The sequence below is a fragment of the Leptosomus discolor genome, chromosome 6, assembly GCF_034619465.1.
Source record: "Leptosomus discolor isolate bLepDis1 chromosome 6, bLepDis1.hap2, whole genome shotgun sequence".
NCBI classification, from domain to species: Eukaryota; Metazoa; Chordata; class Aves; order Leptosomiformes; family Leptosomidae; genus Leptosomus; species Leptosomus discolor.
This window is the reverse complement of record NC_141396.1, coordinates 51,196,907-51,216,528: the sequence shown is the minus strand read 5'-3', so window position 1 is coordinate 51,216,528 and position 19,622 is coordinate 51,196,907. Positions and strand designations below refer to the sequence as shown.

The 19,622-nt window shown below is 36.4% G+C and overlaps 1 protein-coding gene across 8 annotated transcripts in view; it reads left to right on the top strand.

The window, feature by feature from the left end:
• ARHGAP12 (Rho GTPase activating protein 12) overlaps window positions 1-19,622 on the top strand; it is a 71,697-nt gene that overhangs the window by 36,889 nt on the left and 15,186 nt on the right. For 3 of the 8 annotated variants that reach the window (XM_009955341.2, XM_009955338.2, XM_086467505.1), the window contains 5 exons: window positions 456-536; window positions 8,795-8,920; window positions 12,575-12,649; window positions 15,416-15,477; window positions 17,104-17,185. In XM_009955341.2, the coding sequence (XP_009953643.1) occupies window positions 456-536; window positions 8,795-8,920; window positions 12,575-12,649; window positions 15,416-15,477; window positions 17,104-17,185 (426 nt within the window). Of the gene's footprint in view, window positions 1-455; window positions 537-8,794; window positions 8,921-12,574; window positions 12,665-15,415; window positions 15,478-17,103; window positions 17,186-19,206; window positions 19,330-19,622 lie in introns of all 8 variants that reach the window. The other 5 variants (XM_009955340.2, XM_009955336.2, XM_009955342.2 and 2 more) reach the window with 3 other exon arrangements.

The window sequence follows — 19,622 nt, the reverse complement described above, 5'->3', positions numbered from 1 at the left end:
AAAAGGGATTTGTTCAACAAGTGCAATTATGTCTTAAATTATCAGCAGTTGCTGGTTGAGCTTCTTGTAATTCTGTAATTTCCTGTGTAAAATCCTTATACAGATCTGATGCAAAGATCGTTCCTCCTTAAACTGACACTGTAATGTTGGTAAAAGTGAGATATGCCATCTTCAGAAATACCTGTTTATCATAATCTGTTGTATGATGTTGCAGGACTATTTTCTGAGGAGTTAACAGAAAGAAAAAATGTTAGGGAACCCAATTCAGGAAGCTGAAAACCTTGTTGCTGTCATTGCTAGCTAACCTTGGTTAGTTAATGGAGTTTATGTGCTAGATGCTGCTGAAGTGGATGGCACTTTATTAAAAATTAACTTTAAATCCCTAGTATCAGAGATTTACTATGTTACGACTGTCACTCTGATTACATTTCCTGTCATCACATTTCTTTCTACAGTGGATAAAACACGCAGATGAACAAGGAAGACCATACTACTACAGTGCTGATGGTTCCCGATCAGAATGGGAGTTACCTAAGGTGAGTGACCTAAAAAAGAAACTTTTGACAACTGGGGGCTTTCCCCTCCTCCTCCTCTATAAATGTTCTATGGGGCCTTTGATGGGAGTTTTTCACAACAAGAGAACTTACATATTGCATATTTCTTGCATTTTTGTGGAAGTTCTGATTGTGAAGAGAAAAAAGATGTACTTAAGGACATGACAAATGGATGTATGTAACTATTCAGATGTCAAAGAAGATCTTGTATCTTTGCTGAACTGAGCTTTTCATGCAAGGCTGCAGAATAATATCTGTGATTTTGCTGTGGTGAAGAAAACCTCTATAGGAAAAAAAATTTTTTTTTTTTTACTACAAAATGTTCCTGAGAAACTGTAGTCTATTTTTAGTACCCTCCAAAATGCTTATACAGACAAGTGTTGAAAAACTGTGAAACTGATGAAACTTTTGTATCTTTGAGGATGACAGTTTCACTAGAAGCCTGTTCTGGTATTAATTTTGTAATAAAAATAGGTATTTGTAGGAAAGTGACAGAGCTAGGGACACTTTGTAGTCTGAGGATGTACATAGTGCTATTTAATTCTCATTTTCATTTTGCAAAACTATAGGACATTAGTTATAATGATGTAGTTGTATATGTCTTTTCTGCTATTAGGATGTTTGTTCAATCCTACATAGTAAGGTGACCATAAGAAAGAAGTTTTGTACTGAGTTGTCTGCATAAGTATATGAAAGAGCATGTTTCTCAATTACTGTTTCATCAGTCCAAAAATTGTGTCTTCAGTCACTTGCACTTAGAAAGGAGCAACCTTAATAGATGATGCTTTCATAATATTTGTGAGAGAATATTTACATTGAAATTTATGAATGAAGTTGTATATGGGACTGTTTTGTTATGTCAGTAAAAGAATTTGTATCTGATCACTGAAGAGTTGAGTTAACTTTGTGAATTCTCCTATGTTATTCTGATGTATTAGATAACTTAATTTTTATAACATACATGAACCTAACAATATAATCTAGAACTATTGGTTTTAAAAGCTACTTAGCTATTGATTAGTTATTAGATTAGTTAGAAGTCTGAAAATCCACTGCACCAGATTTTCCCAGAAGCAATTGTGAGTTCAGTATGTATAATTGAAGTTAATTTTGGGGAATAATGTCTTGGGTACTTCATGCTATGACTTCTGCAATGCAGAAAGTCCTGACTGTGAAGAAGTTGCTTTTCACTAAAATAGATTTGGTTTGGATTTGAACTAAATATCAAATTAAGTTGGCTTTAATCCAACTACAGTAAGTTACAAAGATAATCCAGAACTTTTACCTGAGGCGTATTAGCATAAAGGGATGGTGTCTAGTAAGTGTGTGTTAGTGGATGATATTCTGGTGGTTCTAAACAAACATCTGAGCTCTGCTGTATTAATAGCCATCTACAGAATGAAACATAGCCTCTGTTTCAGAGTTTGTGATCTGATATACTTTAGTTCTTGTTTATATGGAAATGTTCACATATTCCTGTTACGAATTTCCCTTGAAAATGATTTCTCATGAGCCCTTTGGGCAGAATGTACTCTTTATTCCTTCTTGAAAATAGTAAATCTTGGGTGGCAGCAAATACAAGGTTAACAGAAGTAAATGAGCAATTGACATTTGGATTCGTGATCCAAGAGCCTATGTATTTGCAGAAATCCTCATCTTTTAACTTTAAATGCTGTGGAATAGATTAAATATTTCAGCAAAAGATTTAGCTAGTTTATGTAACTACATATATGGAGAACATACAGCAGAGAGTAATTGAAGCGTGATTGAAGTAATTAGTCTCTTAAAAATCTTACTGATGCTGGTTCCAAAAGTGCTTAGGAACAAAGGAATTGGAAAGACAATGTAGACCGCAGAATGGCTTTGAAAAAAAATAATCTATATTGAAAACTCTCATGAGTGGGGAGAGAAAACCTTAGGAAGACTTCAGCATTGTAGCTCTTTCTTAAATGAAAATTAAGTTACTAGGAAAAACCCCTACTCTTGGTCAGTTTTTTCCCCAATGTACTTAGTTTAAATATTGCCTTCCAAAATTTATTGTGAAATAAAGTGATGGAATAGAATGGTTATGTAGTGCTGTTAAACCAGCAAAATAAGAGAATCCTTTTGTCAGATGGTTCTTAATAATTTGGACTTCATTAAAACTAAAAATCACCTGGAGGTTTCTGGAAATAGCCTATTAGGTGAGCTAATACTGTTCCGTTTAAAATCTTCACTGTTATAGCATTAATTGTAAATGTGAACATGCTGGGGAATAACACTTCCAGTATCCCTGTATGTGTTGTGAGGGTATATGTTGGGGAGGGGAGAACTACAAAACAAATTACTTTAGACAGTCTCATAGAAAGCCTTCCAGTCATGTATATTTAAATAATATCTAGGAATAGCTGAATGCCTCTGGCTAAAAGTGGAGTCTCAGATGGAGTAGTTCTGACAACTGCTGAAAAGTCTATTAAGGCTCACTGAGTGTGACCCAGCTTTTTGCAGTGGAAGAGAAGAACGTTCTGAATTATTATTTAAAAAGGATAATAATGTTTAACCATAATTTGTACTACATCTTGCAACAGACTTTGAGTTTTTTCCTATGCCTGTGCATTCTGCTGCATTCAGTTGTTGGTTCTTGCAATTATTAAAAAAAAAAAAGAAATAAACTAGCAAATAAAAATTCATTCCTATGTAGATCACTATGATAAAATATGTTTATTTCCTGTGTAGTGAATGAATAATATCTAAATTGTTTTGATTTGCAACCCTATCAGCCCTATTCCAGAAACCTAGTTTTCAAATATGAGTTTTATAATTTAAGCACGTGAGAAATCTTTATTAAAGGGGGGTGTGTGTGTGTAATTTAAATTGATCTCAAGAATGAGAATTGTCTAATTTTTAAAGTTTAAAAAAGGGTAATGTATCAAGATGTCAAAAAGTGAGGAAGACTATGTAATAAGTATTGAATAAGTAGCTCAAAGGGGAGGTGGAGACAACAGCTTAATAAAAAGTGGATATTAATAGTCTCTCAGATTTTCAAAATGTGTTCCTAGGCTGATACCTGGCATAACAGCGTGATGCTTGGCCGTTCTCTGACTGAGCTCTCTGATCCAAGAGTAGACATTGTAATAAAGTGTGTATGCTGTAAGCCTCTGGAGTGAACTCATAGTTTTGGTGTTAATATTTACAGACTGTGATATTGCAATTACACTTTCTCTTCTCAGAAGTTCCTGCAGCATTAGCTTCCCTCACTGTATCCACAGAAGCAGCGCTAGGTAGAGGAGCTTCACTTTTGGCAGTCTTTATAGACCAGCAGTCTGTTAATTCACTCTGTGCATGGTCAGCGTTGAGTATGAGCCTCAATTTTGGTGCTCAGGTGAATGATTTTGCTGCTGGAGACCTGAATGAAACAGAGCATGCTGTCTGAAAAATTATAAAACACAATGCAGGTAATATCAGGAAGATTTCATGCAATCTAATGGTGAAAGAAAATAAAGATGAGAGCATGTAAATAGGGCCTGGTTGTCTCATGGTAAGTTTGTCATGTTCTGAGTTGTGCTACTTGTTTTGAGGTAATATACCAAGTGTGGTGGCATTCATATCTGCTATAAGTCAATGGACTGAACAGTATCATTAGCAATAGTGAATCACCTTCACATTCTTGTAACAAAATTTGGGATTGCTTGGCAAAAGTTGAGACAGTTTCAGCTGATGTGAGTATCTAGATTTTTTTTTAAAGACAAAAATACAAGTGATATGACAAACCTGAGGTAAGTATGAGAAGGCAGTCAGGTTTGTGGTGTTTTTTTTTTTTTTTTTTTTTCTCTTTAATGTTGTGTGTATTTTATTTGTACTCAAGAGACCTGGTCTGGTCTTCCTCATTTGTCCTGGTGTTTGGTGGTTCCCACCCCCCTCCCCTCCTCCCAAATAAAATGAGAGGAGGGGAAAAGTGCCACAGCAGGTTCTGTGGCAATCAGTGCTGACTTGGAGCTCTTTGTCAAAGATCAGCAGTCTTAGTGATCCTGGGGGCTAGAAGGTGAAGCAATGGATGTCCAAGGCAGCAAAGTGAACAAAGTGGGTTATCCAGCAGTGTCTTTCAGTCACATTTGAGATAGAGCTGCTTGTCCTAGCGGTCTCCTTGTTCTGCTTAAGTTCTCTTCCTTCAGTACAGCTGCTGCCACCTGGAAGTCCTATGGCAGAGAATAATGAATCTTTTTCCTAGAGAAAGAAAGAGTGAAGTCTTTAAAAAGACACTGGTGTGGGTTGTTTTTTTTTTTTTTTTAAATGTATGTAGGTTTAAGAAAAATGTGTTACTGATCTTGTTAAGAAGAAAAGCAAAAGCTGTAACATAGGTCTTATGTCTATCGCAGTGCCAAACCAGTTTATTCAAAGCTAGTGACAATGGTAGCACTAAAGGGTGGGTTTGTTCGGAGGCAATATTTAATTATTTTTTTAAAAAGGGCTTTGATTTCAGGCAGTCTGTTAGCACAACTGCACATAACCTGGTAGAGTGTATAAGGTGCTAAAAGGTACTGGGATATCAGAATATTTTTAAATGTTGCTGTTGTGATCTTTGATTGCAAGAAGGGAGAGTAAAATGCTTAAGTTGGGTCTTTACTAACTTTCACTGTCTGTTGCTTCCCATTCTTTTATCCCTTTACCCACTCAGTTCCTTTCATCTGTCTGAGGATGTTGTTAATGCAACCAAGAAGAATCTTTTTTTCTGTTTCTTAAAGTTGACAGATCTGTGTCATCTCCATAAGAATGGGGACAACTACAAATAACTTGGAGGTCTTACATTTATTTCAGTCACAATTAGGCTAGGACAGAGCCTTGAGCCATGCCATGTTATCAGGTTAAAATTAAATATAAATCGCTTGGCCAGCTGAGAGGGTTAGAAAATTTTATACTGAGGCAAAGAAAGCTTTTAAGTAGCTACTGAACAAAGTAGCTGTTTGAACAAATTCAGCAATGAAAATAACCCTGTGTGACCTAAATTTACCCCACTGGTGTCCTTACCCTACGCCAAGAGGTGTTATAACAAGAAGCCTGTGTTCCTTGGTGCATGCAGTAAGAGTATGAACTCGCTTATGTCCGCCCTTCCTGATAGGAGATGCTCCCAATGAAATGGGGAACAAATTGAGATGATGTGCTGGAGGGGTTAATTTAATGGGACACATTTGAGTTTGTGGAGGATTTTTCAAGGAGCAGTAGTGTGTCTGTTTGGAGTTGTGTGCTACATTATCAAAAGCTTTAGAATTAAGGAAATAACATTGCACCCTAAGGTGGTGCTATTAAGGCATGTGGTGTAGCAGAGATCATCCTACCAGGCAATGTGTAGTCTTGAATGGGTTGGTTTTATTGCAGTGTGTGGCCCTTGCCTGATCTCTGTCTTCAAGATTACACCAAGGCTTAGGCATAGAAAGCCTGCTTAGAGTTATGTAAAAATAAGTTTTTGCGTGAGGGAAGGAGAGCCCAACATGTAATTGTAAACGCCTGTGGGAGAGGCAGCAGCTCTGCAGGTGGGAGTGTCAGTAAGTGACTCTGACCTGCAACTGTTATGCAAGGCTTTTTGAGCTCAGAAGATTGAGTGGGGGCAGACCAAAGAGTAGCAGGGGTGGTGTGATCAGACCTGGCCAGGCTACTGGCTCTGGCTACTTCCCTGTAGCTGGTGGACTCTACCTGATCTAGAGGGTGTCTAGTTCAGTTGGATAATGCAGAGTCTGAAAGTGCGTATCACTGTGATTCTCTTTGGAGATCACAGATCAATCCATTTATTTTAAAAGTGGAGGCTTGCCTGGAGCCCAGAAATATGTAAGCTTCCTTCACCCCCCGCCAAACACCAGAGTGAAAATGTTTACTTGATGCCTCTATTGTGAGAAAATGGGGTAAAAATGTCAAATGTTCCCTTTAAAGATTTGTCAGTTTACTAACACTGTTTGTATCACCAGTGCAAATTATTTAAGCTGCTAAGATGCATATAGCTCAGTGTTCCTGAGTTGTTAGCAGTGCTTTGTTAATGAACTACATATGCTGTTGCTTTCTTTCTTGTTAAATATGTTTTGTAAAACTAGAATTTCTTGTTACTTTACAGGCCCTTTCTCCTTCAAGATGGGGTTGTCTGTTAGATAAGTTAACTCCTGATGGCTTGTGATGGTATCAAAGGCACCTTTTAAATATAGATCACCTGTAATCTATATGGGCTGATGCCCATATCCTAACTCTTAACATAGACTTAAATGCAAGATAAATTACTTTAAGTCTTTGAGTATTTAAACTTAAATTCATTGTTACTCAAATGGAAAGTGCATGGAGGATTTTCATATATAATATTCATCAGTGTCACTGAAGTGTGAATCTATTTCTGAAATAAACGGTTGTGTTTCATAGCAAGAAATATTTTTGGATTGCCCCCTTAAATGCGTTGGAACTGCTGCAAGGGACGCTGTTTGTGGCAACCATCTGCAATTTAGACATAGTTTCACTGAAAATTGTTTAGATTTTAGTTGTAATATGGGCAGGCAATTTTGCTGTGTGTTGCTTAGCTTGCGGCCACAGTTTAAGTTGTAGGAACATCTGCAGAATGGATATTTCCACAACGAGAAAGTAAGCTAGTGTTAGATTCCTTGCAGCATGAATGATGGTTCAGCTTCTGGTTTAACAAGGGGACAGACAGAGTTGCTTAAACCTCACCGTTGTGAGGAAGCAGTTGTCACGTGAGGGTAAATGTGCTGAACCCAACACAGAATCAGAGCAATCTCAGAACTGAATTTCTGCAGTGATATTTCTGTCTCTACATGAACTACCAAATTTTATTCTCAATACTGCAAGATCTAGTCACCTGGGAGTATTTTACTGCTCTTGTGCATATTGAAATAATTTAATGAAATACGGAAGTTATTTACCTTTTAAGCTTCTATTGACTTACTGGAGCATTAGCTCTATTCTTAGTAAAATACAAACCTAACACAAGCATGGTGTCTGCCATGGCACTAGTAATGGTAGTTCTTTATTTGGGCAATAAGTATACCTGTATTATGCGATTTAGCGTAAATCCAGCATTTATGTTATTTAGGTTAAACCTTGCCATGCTTCATTGGTATGTGTGGGTATAGGTTATTCTGTCTTTGAAGACCTGAGGCTCTGAGCTTACACTAGGAATCACAGCAAAACTGTAGAATTCGGTGTGCTTGCGAAGAGTGTTGTGTTAGCCTTTTTAAATAAAAAAGGCACTTGACTTTCCTTTGTTACTTCTGACCCAGTGGATTCTGGTCCTTTACATGACTCCGTAAATGCTGCCTTGTGTTTCTGTGTGCAGACTTTGGTCTTCTGATGCTGAACAGAATGAGATTTTTAATGATTTAAAAAACCCTGTACATTGATGTTGTCTTTTCTTGTTTGTATTTTCAGTATTAAACTTTGAAATATTTCTATAATTCTTTGTAATGCCACCTCATTGTTGGTGGTGATGATTTAAAGTGGCAATGCTACAAATGATAACTATGCTGCAATGCTGAGATCTAATTAAATGCTGGGTCCTTCTCATGACCTTCACATTTTCTCAGCCTGTACATCTTTGGATGCTCTGGAGTTACAGGAAAACTGATGTTATGATAAATCAATTCTCTCCTTGGTTATTATGGCTCTGCTGAGTCTTAAAATTATGTCCTGCTAAATATTTGTTTTCTGTGCTTATGTACATTCCACAACAGCAAATCCTTTTACAGGTAATTTGATGTGATCTGAAAAAATCAAGTTCTCATACTCGTGTCTCCCCTCCTAGACATCCCAAACCTTTGGATCAAAGACAATCATATCTAGGCAATCATAACTCTTGCTGCAGGATAACAGGGTTTTCCTTTTCCTACACAAGAGCTGGCCAGGTGATATAGTACTGTCAGTACAATGTGAACAGTGAATGTTTAAATCTTGTATTTATTAATATTCCTTGGTGGTTCTCAATATGGTGGTTGGCTGCAAAACTAGCAGTAAGCTGTTGCACAAGAAATCAAACCTCTATCTGCCAATGGAGAGTATTATCCCAACAGGCCAGTCTTAGTTACTGCCTTGAAGAGGACTACAGCAGAAAGGACAGTTCTGAAGACTAAATGCGAAATAAAACCAAGGCTATTTTCACACCCATGGGTGACATCAGGAATCTGAAAGTTTGCACTGTTAAGGTGTATGAGTGGTATGTCCAAGTCTTGTTTGCATGAATTAGATCCTACTTATAGTTTGATTTTTCTCTTCTGTAGTATAATGCTTCACCACAGCAGCAGAGAGATATAATAAAGAGTAGGAGTCTGGACAGGAGGCTACAAGAACCAATAGTTTTAACAAAATGGAGGCACAGCACAATTGTGTTGGACACCAACGATAAGGTAGGAGCAAGTTAAACAGCATGCTGGAATACCAACTGTTTCTGATGCATGAAGTATTAATCTAACAGAAATGAGTATGCATGAATTTCTGAAATCTCATTTTTCTTATATTCTGTTATATCATTGTGTATAACATTCATCAAAACCAACGGCTGTTTGATACTTTTACTACTGTCACTTTGTGAGTAGTAGCTCTCTTCTTGTTATCCTTGAAGTATTTTAACTAGTATGAGTTAGGGGTTTGGCATGTACAGCCATTTTACTATAATTGGGAATCTCCCAATTCAGTTTAGGCTATGAAATATAATTAGGATTTAAATTCAAGAATTATAGATGTGGATGAGGTTCTCATGTGTTGTGTAGTGATACTTCATGCCTGAATGCTTTAATTGTAGGAAACACGAAGTAGGAACACACTTGAAAGATTGCAGATGACTAATGGAAATATTCTTAGACTTGAAATAAAAGTTGCACTTGCTAAAGTAAAAACTATGCCTTAAAGATGTAAATAGTAGTATTATATAGTGGAATTATCCCTTTTATGACTGTTCTGTTGATCTCCACTATAATATCTCAAGGAAAGAGGAAAAGCTTTGTGTGGTTACAGCAGGGTTGTAGTATTGTTACTGAAAGACAGAGGACAGTACTGACAGTGCTGAAACACTTGGCTTTGATCCTGTCCAGAGCTAAGCTGGGCGTTCAGTCTGAAAAGAGCTGCGGGTCACTAACGTCAAAAGCTGTTTCCTGCCCGTTCTTAGGGCATGTGCTTGATAGTCCGTTTTGAGCTATAGAGTAACAGATGCTGTTCAGGACAACAAGGAGACAGAGCCTCTCCCTTGCTCTACATCTGCCTGTCGCTCTCCAGTTTAATTTTTGTCCCACCTGTTTCTGCTTGGACTGGGACATTCTGCCCGTGGGTGAGGAGAGTTGATATGAGCTGAGTGGGGAGGAACTGAAATGGGTGTTAGAGGGTGGTGACTTGCTGGTTTCTGTAACTTCGAAGTATTCCATCCCGAGTTTCATGGAACCTGAAATAGCGTGTAATGCAGAAATCTTAGCACAGACTACTCAGAACGAGATACCAGGAAATGACATTCTAAGTTCCCTTTTTCTAATGATACAGGGGAAAAATGAAATTAATGTAGGTTTGGGAGTGTGGAAAAAAGCCTGTAAGTGGGCCTGTGTAATCACAGATGTCAAAGACAAAGTTAAATAGACAAAACACAGAAATTGTAATGAAAATGGATCTACTACCCAGAATGTTACTTGCTTGACCTGTTGTTTCCGGTACGTTTTAATGGCTTTCCTTGTTGAAGTAGGGTATAGGAGAGTGGGTTGTCATGACTTGACTTAGTTCCTCAGAACAGGATTTATTGGATTTGATCTTAAGCTTTTGAGCTGTCAGTTTAGAATATATCATACCGTGGTGCTGAGGAGGCAGTGGACTGTGCTTGGCTGGAGACTTTGCACCTGCATGCATTAGTTTAGCTGGAGTGATTCTGAGGTCCCTCTGCTGCTCCTTTCCCCTCCTTACTCCTCCTTACGCGTCCTTCTATATCCAGTGTGTTGTGGCACTGCATGAGACAGCCGAGACAGAGTCCTGATAAATCAAAGCTGAGTGGACACTTCCAGCCTCATGTGCAGTTTACACTTCACAGGTTTGAACAGTTCCATTGGACGTTGCTTAAAGTTTTGGCCTCGCTTTTGAAGGAAGACTTATATTTTTTTTATTTATTTTTTTTGACATACGATTTTCTTCTGTTTTGGAATGACCTTTACATAGTGCTGCACTAAATGAAGAAACTCTTGTAAAACGTTGAATACCTGGAGCTGTTGACTTTTCTTCAAGACCCAATGTTCAAATACCAATACCTTAAACCTAGTGAAGCAAACATAAAAGTGTACAAATACCTGGTGTAATAACTGAAAGAAACTGTATATATGAGCCACATTTGTGAAGTCTAAATCAGTAGCTTAAAAGTTCCTTTAACAGCTTGAAAACATGCAATCAGCATTCATTTCTTAATGGTAAAGAGACTATATAGTTCCTATAAAGCAGGATGTTAATGCTTTGAGAAAATTGAAGCTGTGTAGTGGAACAATAAACTAGTGTTTTGTGGAAAGACAAAATTTTAGTGCATTGATGCACCCATTTTATTGCCACTGACAGGCATGCTGTTACATATTCTGCTTTAAATTAGTATGTGGAAAGGGAATGATCACAAATACTGGATTTCTTGTACCAGAGCTGCGTAGAGTATGAAAGCTATCTCAAATGCAGAATTAAATAGGAAGAAGAACAACTGATATTTTTCTGGATAGCCACACAGACCCCAAGTTAGCTTTTTAGCTGACTCCTAGGGAAGCTATTTTCTGTTCACTTTCTTTATTTGTTTTTCATGGCGAAACCAACACAACTCAATTATATGAAAACAGGCCAGTCAAAAGAGTGCTTGAAATGTGTTGAAGTGAAAGTATGGGTTGCCATGGCTGATGAGAATTTGATGATATCAGACGTACTTGTTAAGTGATTACTGGCTGTGGGACATATCTGTATATAGCCATCAGCTAAAAAGTTTGTTAAGCAGAGGAAAAGATACCTTCCGGAGAGGAGCAACATTGATTTCCTTAATTTGAACATTTAAATTTTTTTTTTTTCTCTACAGATACCTGAAAATATGGAACATTTAGGCTGTACTTAGGATAGCTAGTGTTCTCTTAGGATTGCTAACGTTCTCTGTTATTATATTACTAAAAGAACTAGTGGGCTGCTTCTGTAGGTAGATTTACAAGTGAGTTTTAAAGCATGGGTGTGCTGGGTGTTACGTAATGCTGGAAAAGCAAACTGAATTTGCGAGAGCTGTCAAGGGAATTAAAAAAGGGAGGGGGAGAAATGTGTTAACAGTAGCAGAGGACAAGTGACGTTTTTCTTCTGTTTGAAATTCTTGACGAGATTTTCAAGTGGTGTATTTGTGCAAAGCCATCACCGCTTCAGAGGAAGCGCACATGCCATTTTTTTGTTCCAGATGGGCAATTTTTCTAGTTTTCAAAGATTTAGTACTTTCTTTTGGTCTGTAGTTAACATCTAGTTTAAAACAAAAACCTGAATCTCTAGAAATTTTCAGTGCTTCATTATAAGGAAATTACAATAATGACTCACAAAAACTAACAGAGCTGGTATGTGCTTTTCTACTTGTATAACAGTTCATTGTACTAACCTTATATTTACTAACCATGCAGAGGCTTAGTATGGTCTTTAAAATCTTGGTATTTATTATATGATGCCCTGTAATAAGTTAATATTATAAATGTGCTTTATAGTTTGATAGCAATGTCATACAAAAAATCTGCCCATTAATAAGGATGAAAGCTTTGCTTTAAGCTGATGCTGTATGTATTAACATTTTTTTTTCAAATGGATATGTGCTAATTAACTCAGTTTGAATGTTGTCTATAAAATTTGTAAGAACACTGTTTAGTAAGCACATTTATAATATAACTATCTGAGAATATAATGAATGATTTAAAAAAGTACTTTTTTTTTTCTTTTATAATGTGTGAGTGTGTATATATAGAGAAAGTATCGTTAGGGTTAAAAAATTAAAAGAATTGTAAGAAAGATAATAACTTATGTTGTCTATTTGAATTTTATAGGAATCATCAACTGCTTCTAAGGCCAGTTTTCCTGAAAATGAATCCTCTCCTTCTTCACCAAAGCATCAAGCCACAGTCAGTATGCAAAGTGTTTAAATAGATAAGTAGATGTTGTAGAAACTGGGCTATTCATGATTAGAGAATTGAGGGTGTAAGCCTGCTTGTTACTGAGAAAAATAATGGGACAAAACTATTTAAGGCTTTACATTTTAGGAGGAATGCATTGCATCCAACTGTGCTTTCAGAAAAAGTGTACATGTCTTTGGATTAAATTCAGTTTGGCGATAGCAGATTAAGTTAATCTGTGGAATAAAGTTATGTCAAATTATGTAGAGCTCTGTTTACTTCTTCCAATAGTCACGTCTTCTCTCATAGCAACTTGGAAGAAACAGACTCCACCTCTCCACAGAATCTTTCATTGTTGGTAGTAGTTTGTAGTATTCGATATCTTTATTTTTTACTCGTGTTTCAGTCTCCTTGAAAAGGTGTAGAGGACTTGGCAAAAATAAACTATGTATTTTTGATTTAGTAGAATAACTACTGGGAGGAAATTGTAAGCTTATTAAACTCGTTATGAATGTTTAACAGATTTTTGCTCAGTTTATATTTTAAATGTGATCAGTGCTTCTTAAACAATGGGGAATAATTTTAAAAGAAGGTTTTTTCTTTCTTTTTTTTTTTTTCCCCCCAAAATTTCAGACCTGTGCTACAGTAATGCTGAAATATATGCCTTGATCAATATTAGCAACCCTTTAGTGTGGGTAGCTCAGGGTATTAAACACACAACTCTTGTTTCATTCTTACTCTGTATGCAGAGGAGGGGTTCTCTGGTGTATTCATGTTAATCCATTCTTACAACTCTTCGGTTTTCCACGATGGAATAAATATTGTTTATTAAGCCAGCATAGTTGGTAGCCTTACAAGCAATTATTGCTGCATGTATTCTAATTTCTTTAAATATGGGTCAGACCTTGAATTCTTAAAATTGTATTTTGTAGAAGAACTTACTGCTGTGTTAGATGACAGAAAACAGTAATCTGTATTTTCCTTAGTTGTCCCCTTGGACTTAAGTATTACAAAGAAAGCTGGTGAATTTTTGTATATTTTGATCCTTAACTTCCTTTCCACTTTCTCTTCCTTGATTATATTAACTTTCCCATTAGTACCCCCTAGTGTTGCTGCTAAGTAGGGCATTATGATACTTTTTCTGAATAATTCTTTTCTGGAGCATTCCTACCGGATCCACCTTGAGTAACTTATTAAAACTGTAATTTATTTGAGAAAGTGGGCATGAGTTGCTCAGTTGTTGTGAAAGATGGTGACAGGCCATTCCACTTAATAAAGGCAAAGGTTTGTTAGAAGGGTGCAATGCATAGGACTGTTAGTGGTGGTCTGCATGGATCACAAATAAAGTAAGCTAGAGAATGGGATGATTTTTTGGGGGGGGCAGGGGGTGTTGGGGAGGGAAGTGACTCATCTGTTGAAAATACCAGTTTTAGAAAATAATGTATGTGTCACTGGCTTGGGAAAGCATTCCAGCCCAATGGAGAGATTAGATTGAGTAAGAGTAGAAATTACTGTTGACTGAAGTAACATCTGAACCACCAGCTTAATGCTATTGTCTTAGAAAAATGTCTGTGTTTTGTGCTGCGCTTGAAACATGTAGGTAGAATTTTTAAAGTTAATGAAAAACAGATCTATGTCTTTGGTAAGAGTGTGGTCACAGTATTCCAGCAAAAAAATCTCTTCAATGTTGTATTGGGCAGTTATGGTCCAGTTAAATTTGAGATTTAGAGGAGAATGCTGAAGAGATTGTACCTTCTATTTTCATTGGACCTAGAATTGAGGACATCTTTGTTATGATAAAAATAACTTGTATCCTTTCTCTAGTTGATTGTTTCAATTAATAGCTTAATTCTTAAATTAGGAACTATTACAAGCGGTTACTGAAAGGGAATTGATTAAAAAAAAAAATATTCCTTTAGCACCATTCGCTGGTAGGACAAGGCTAGGGTGACAGGAGAAAATGATAGAATTTATCTCATCTTGAGAGTGACAAATGATAAATTGATGGGTTTCCTTTTTATCCTAGAATATTTTTTCAAACATTCCTTTATATTTTTTCAAACATTCCTTTATATTTTATTATTTTTGCATCAAACCCAGAAATACTCCAAATATTTGAAACTTGCAAATAACTTTCTTGTTCAGTGGTGTTCTTTTTCCACCGTTCACTGACTGATCTCCAAATTTATACAGAGGCATACCAATATAAATGATTTTCATCAACAAGACATAACTAAGTAGTTTAAAATTCTAATATTTTGCTCGGGGATAGGAAAAAGCAGGACATCAAAGAAATGTTTCACTCATCTGGTTTTGAAATGAGTATGTTAATATTTTTGTGCATTTCAGCCATGTTTTATTTAAAACACAAAATTATGTTAAAATAACTTGGAAGAATTTTGGCAGAGAATTTAGGCTGTTTGTTTGTCAACCATCTCCTCCTTTAATAAAGGACACCAACACAAATGTGCTATTACACAAATCATGATAAATTTACATTTAAAATTTCCACTGTCTAGTACCACAAATGTTTTAGTTTGGCTTGTCCAAAGAACCTAGGCCTTGAAGGAAAGCTTTTTACCCTCTGAATGATAATGAGTACTTTCCCAGAGGAATTTTGATTTTGCTGATCTCTGCATATTTAAATATACTTAAGACAGTTTCTTGAAATTATAACATGGGCAAAGATGGCACATTGCCAGAAATTGATTATTTGAGGGATCGAATTTAGTGCTATGATGCTGTATAGTAGTTACGTCTTAGTCTCTCTTACAGGGTCAAGAGAAGTATGGGTTACTGAATGTGACAAAAATTACAGAAAATGGGAAGAAAGTTCGGTAAGTCTTGGACTTGTACATGTGCATAAGGGTTTGTGTAAGGTACATGATTTTTTTTTGCATTAGGGCTGCATACTGCATTTTGCAATTTCTTACTTTATGTCTGAATTTGCCTTAGAGGTTTTTGTGTAGGACACAGCATTTCCTTATCCCAAAGTATGTGTTTCTTCCAGTGAGCTAAAGATAATGGATTTCAGAGACCCAGAGGCTCATGTATGCCAGGTCTCCACACAGGGCAGTGACTTTATGAAGGTGTACAGATGAGACAGCTATTTAAAAAGGGATTTAATTTATTTAAGAGAAAATCTGTATAGCATATAGCCTGTCTTTGTACATTGGATATAATTGTTGTAAGAGGTGCTTTCAGAGTTCCACTTCATCCCCTTTAATTTCTAAGGAGTGTACATGTCATGTGCTCCTTAATGCTTCCTTCACTCTGCTTGTGAAGGGTTTGAAGCAGAATGTGTTGCCCAATGTTGGTCTCCCCGTGGGTGATGAATGACCTCATTTCTAACTTTCTCTGCCTCTCAGGCAGACATTACATTATAAAACATAATGTATAATCGAATAATGCTGTCTAACTTACATTTCTGGTGTTTTGCAAAGAGTCAGTGTTGAATACTGCCTAAGTGTGGCACAGCCTCAGATTTAATTTAGGTTTACTTTTTACTTTTTCTAATTTTAATTTTTTAAATTTAATCTTTTAGGTCTAATACTGTGTTATATCTAGTTCAGTGTTTCCCAGACTTTGGATAAATGAAGAGTGCTTTTCCTCAGGATTAAAAAGTCAGCACCCAGCTAATATTCCAGAGCCACCGTGACCTAGTCGAGTGCAGTCGGGCAGCACATCTGACCCCCAGTTTGGTTCCTATGAGTTTAGTAGGAAAGGGTGGACAGTGGCTCATGTAAGCTGCTATTGATAGTGTATACTCTGACCATTTATGTTGCATCTGTCAGAATCATTGATCTGGATGATGCATTGATCCTATTGCACTGCTGTACAAAAAGATGCAACATGGTCGTTCTGTCACTTTGAGAGTTGTTGAATAATAATTTGTGTTTGGGGCAATGGGAATAGATTGTCAGGGCTTGTCAAGGCTTACTTTTTTAACCTCAGGAGGACAGATACTTAGGCATAAAAGCAAATAGTCAGTCAGCTGGAACAACTCATTTGTTCTTTTTCTAGATTTTTGAGATAAGTAGCTAATATTTTATTGCCAATGTAAAGGAGCTTATTACATAAATGTGGGACATTTGCATCCCAGTTAGATGTGATCAATCAATTTCAAAATTATGCAGTACTTCGGTATAATCTACTAAGTATGCAGTAGGTTGAGCGTTCCAGATTAGCCCCTTTGAAATTATAATTGTATGGTGTTTCTCTTGGTGAACTGCTTTCACCGCTAATTAGCTTTGTTTGATTTAGACTTTGATGGTCAGGCTGGGACTGTTAACATATGTTCCCTTCTACAAATATGATACCAATTAAGACTTACTGATGGCACTAATGACTGTATATATGGTTAAATATATTAACATACAAGTCAGCTGGGCAACAGTGATCGACGGTTTAAATGTCTACTTTCAAAGTCAATTAATCTTATGTTTGTTTACAAATATTTACAGAAAGAATTGGATGTCATCTTGGGCAGTGTTACAAGGTTCGTCACTGTTGTTCACTAAAACCCAAGGAAGTGGAACTGGCTGGGTAAGCTCAGGAACAACCCACGCTCTCATTTAAGTGTTAATCACATAAAGCACAGTGAATTAAAGCCCTCTTATTTGTAGGGCTTGAATACGGATATGCATGTGCAATTTAGAAAAAAATAAGTGTGTGTAAGTTAGCAGGAAAATAGTTTAATGTACCAATTATGGTTTAGAATGAGAAGAAAACCAGTTGCATGTTCTTATATTTCAGAAACACTTATATATTTGATAAGTAAGAAACTGATGAAGAGGTATTCAGGTACCCTGTAAGCTTGACAGTTTTGGTCCAGGCCAAATATTTTTGTGTTCCTTACTAATGTGTTCATCTAAACAGTTTGTTGTACTATTCTTGGATATTTTTTTCATAAAGTCCAGGTAATTTTGAATGTGATACATGTAATAAGAAAATAGTCTGACACTTGGCTTGTTGCGTTGGACAATTTGAATAATGTAGTATTGTTGTCTATCATTTAGTCTTTGCCTTGCTGGATTCTGTATTTTGTTTTAAGTCTGCGTAGTGCATGGCAAGTGTTTGTATCTATTTTGATGTCTGATGGAGACATAAAGAGAAACATCACACTGAAGATGATGATTATTCAATTTTTATATCACCTCTAGTTTAATAGCACTATGATGAAATTGGCTGTATCCATCCAGCTGCATTCCTACATGAATACGTATAGAAATGGCTCTATTTACAGCTTATTTGCCTACTTTTGGAGGTCTGATGTTAAACTGTGTGGATCTCCTGTAATAACTAAAGAGAGGTCAGATTCAGTATTTGTTATTCCAGTGTGTATTACCATGCGAATTAGAGCAAAATTGTATCTTGCAGATATATGCTATCTTGCTGTGCTTCTTTTTGGGTAGAGAATTGGTATTGACAATTCTTCTCTAAAGCGTCAAGTTCATTTCAGAGCTATAAACATCATTTTTTTTGTCCTTCTGTTGCTGTAGAAGGGATGATTGGAAAAAAAATGGGTGAGGATGGATAAATAACAACGTTTAGGGTAGAAGAGAATGGAAAAAGAAAGTTGGGCAAGGTGGTCAAGCAAAAGCAAAAGAGAAGGGAAGGAAAAAGAATAAAGATTAAAGTTTGAGATAAGGTAAACTATGCTGTTTGATAGGAAGCAGACTTGGTGACTTCTGCAATTTACTCTTATAGCTAAGGACCCAAAAAGTACTTTAGTTTTCTACATATAAATATGCATGTTTGGAAGGTAAAACATTTTGGCTGAGTAACTACTCGAGTCCAAAAACTAGATTACAGCTACTAATACTCTTAATCCAAATGTAGCTGTAGATCAAACCCCTGTTATTTTAACTATATCTTGATATCCTTAAAACACATCGTGCTAAACTAAGATACTGCTTATGAATGTGTGATACTGTTATGAAGGAATGTGTGCCCAAATGAATTATCCATAAAAGGTAATCATGCCACTCTGCCTATTGCTTAGGGATACTAGTGTAAGTTGTGTTACACCTTCCAAATGCAGTAATTTGGTGGAGGAGGAAAAAAAAAAAAGGCATAAATTCTTTTGGTAATTTAAGTGGAGCAAAAGTATCATAGTCACAATATTTCTGTGCAGCACTGTCAGATATGTCAGTACTGTCAAGTATTGGAGTAGAGTCAGCAAAATAAATATCAACAGTACGAACAGAATAAGGTGAAGCTCAAAATATTAAGGACAGTCTCTTTCAAGGACTTTGTGTTGTATATCTGCATGCTCACAGTTGGCTTTGTAAATACATAATTAAATATTCAGCACACACTCTTTGCTGTCTGTGTTGGAAATTTTTTTGGGATGTTAAAAATTCCACCTCACCTCTCAAACCGTGATTTGTGTCAGTGTATTAATAAGGTGAAGTAAAGTCTAACAGTTTGACATATGATAAGAATTAATTTCTTCATCTTATGAGAAGAATATTTGTTTAGCATTCATCTAGTGATTGAGATAACCATATCTTTTTTTTGTACTTTGTTTTGTGACTTCATCACTCTTCCTTTTTCTCATCAAGTCATTTTGCCAAGGGGGCTCAATTCCTGAGCTCTTGCTCTCGCTGCTTTCTTCTTGGAAAAATGCTCTCAGTCGTCGACCTGCTGTCACCTATGTAAACTCTGACCAAGTTTCAACTATCACTGTATGTGTTCTTGTTGCATGCCTCTTGTCACTGTAAGGCTATTTGCCACTAATCTTGAAAGTAAATTTGAATTTTTCCAAGGTTTAAGTTTTGTCACTTCATATAACACCTTGTGTATCCTGTTTGCTGTTTCCTGAAAGTCTTCCAAGGTGCAAATTAACACAAGTGTATTGCAATAATCTTGTAATTGTTCTAATGGAACAAAGTAGAAAGAGTATCTCGTTCATCAGTGCCAGAATTTTAATCCCAAATTTGCTTATTTGAACCACTAGTGTTTTGACTAATAAACAGCA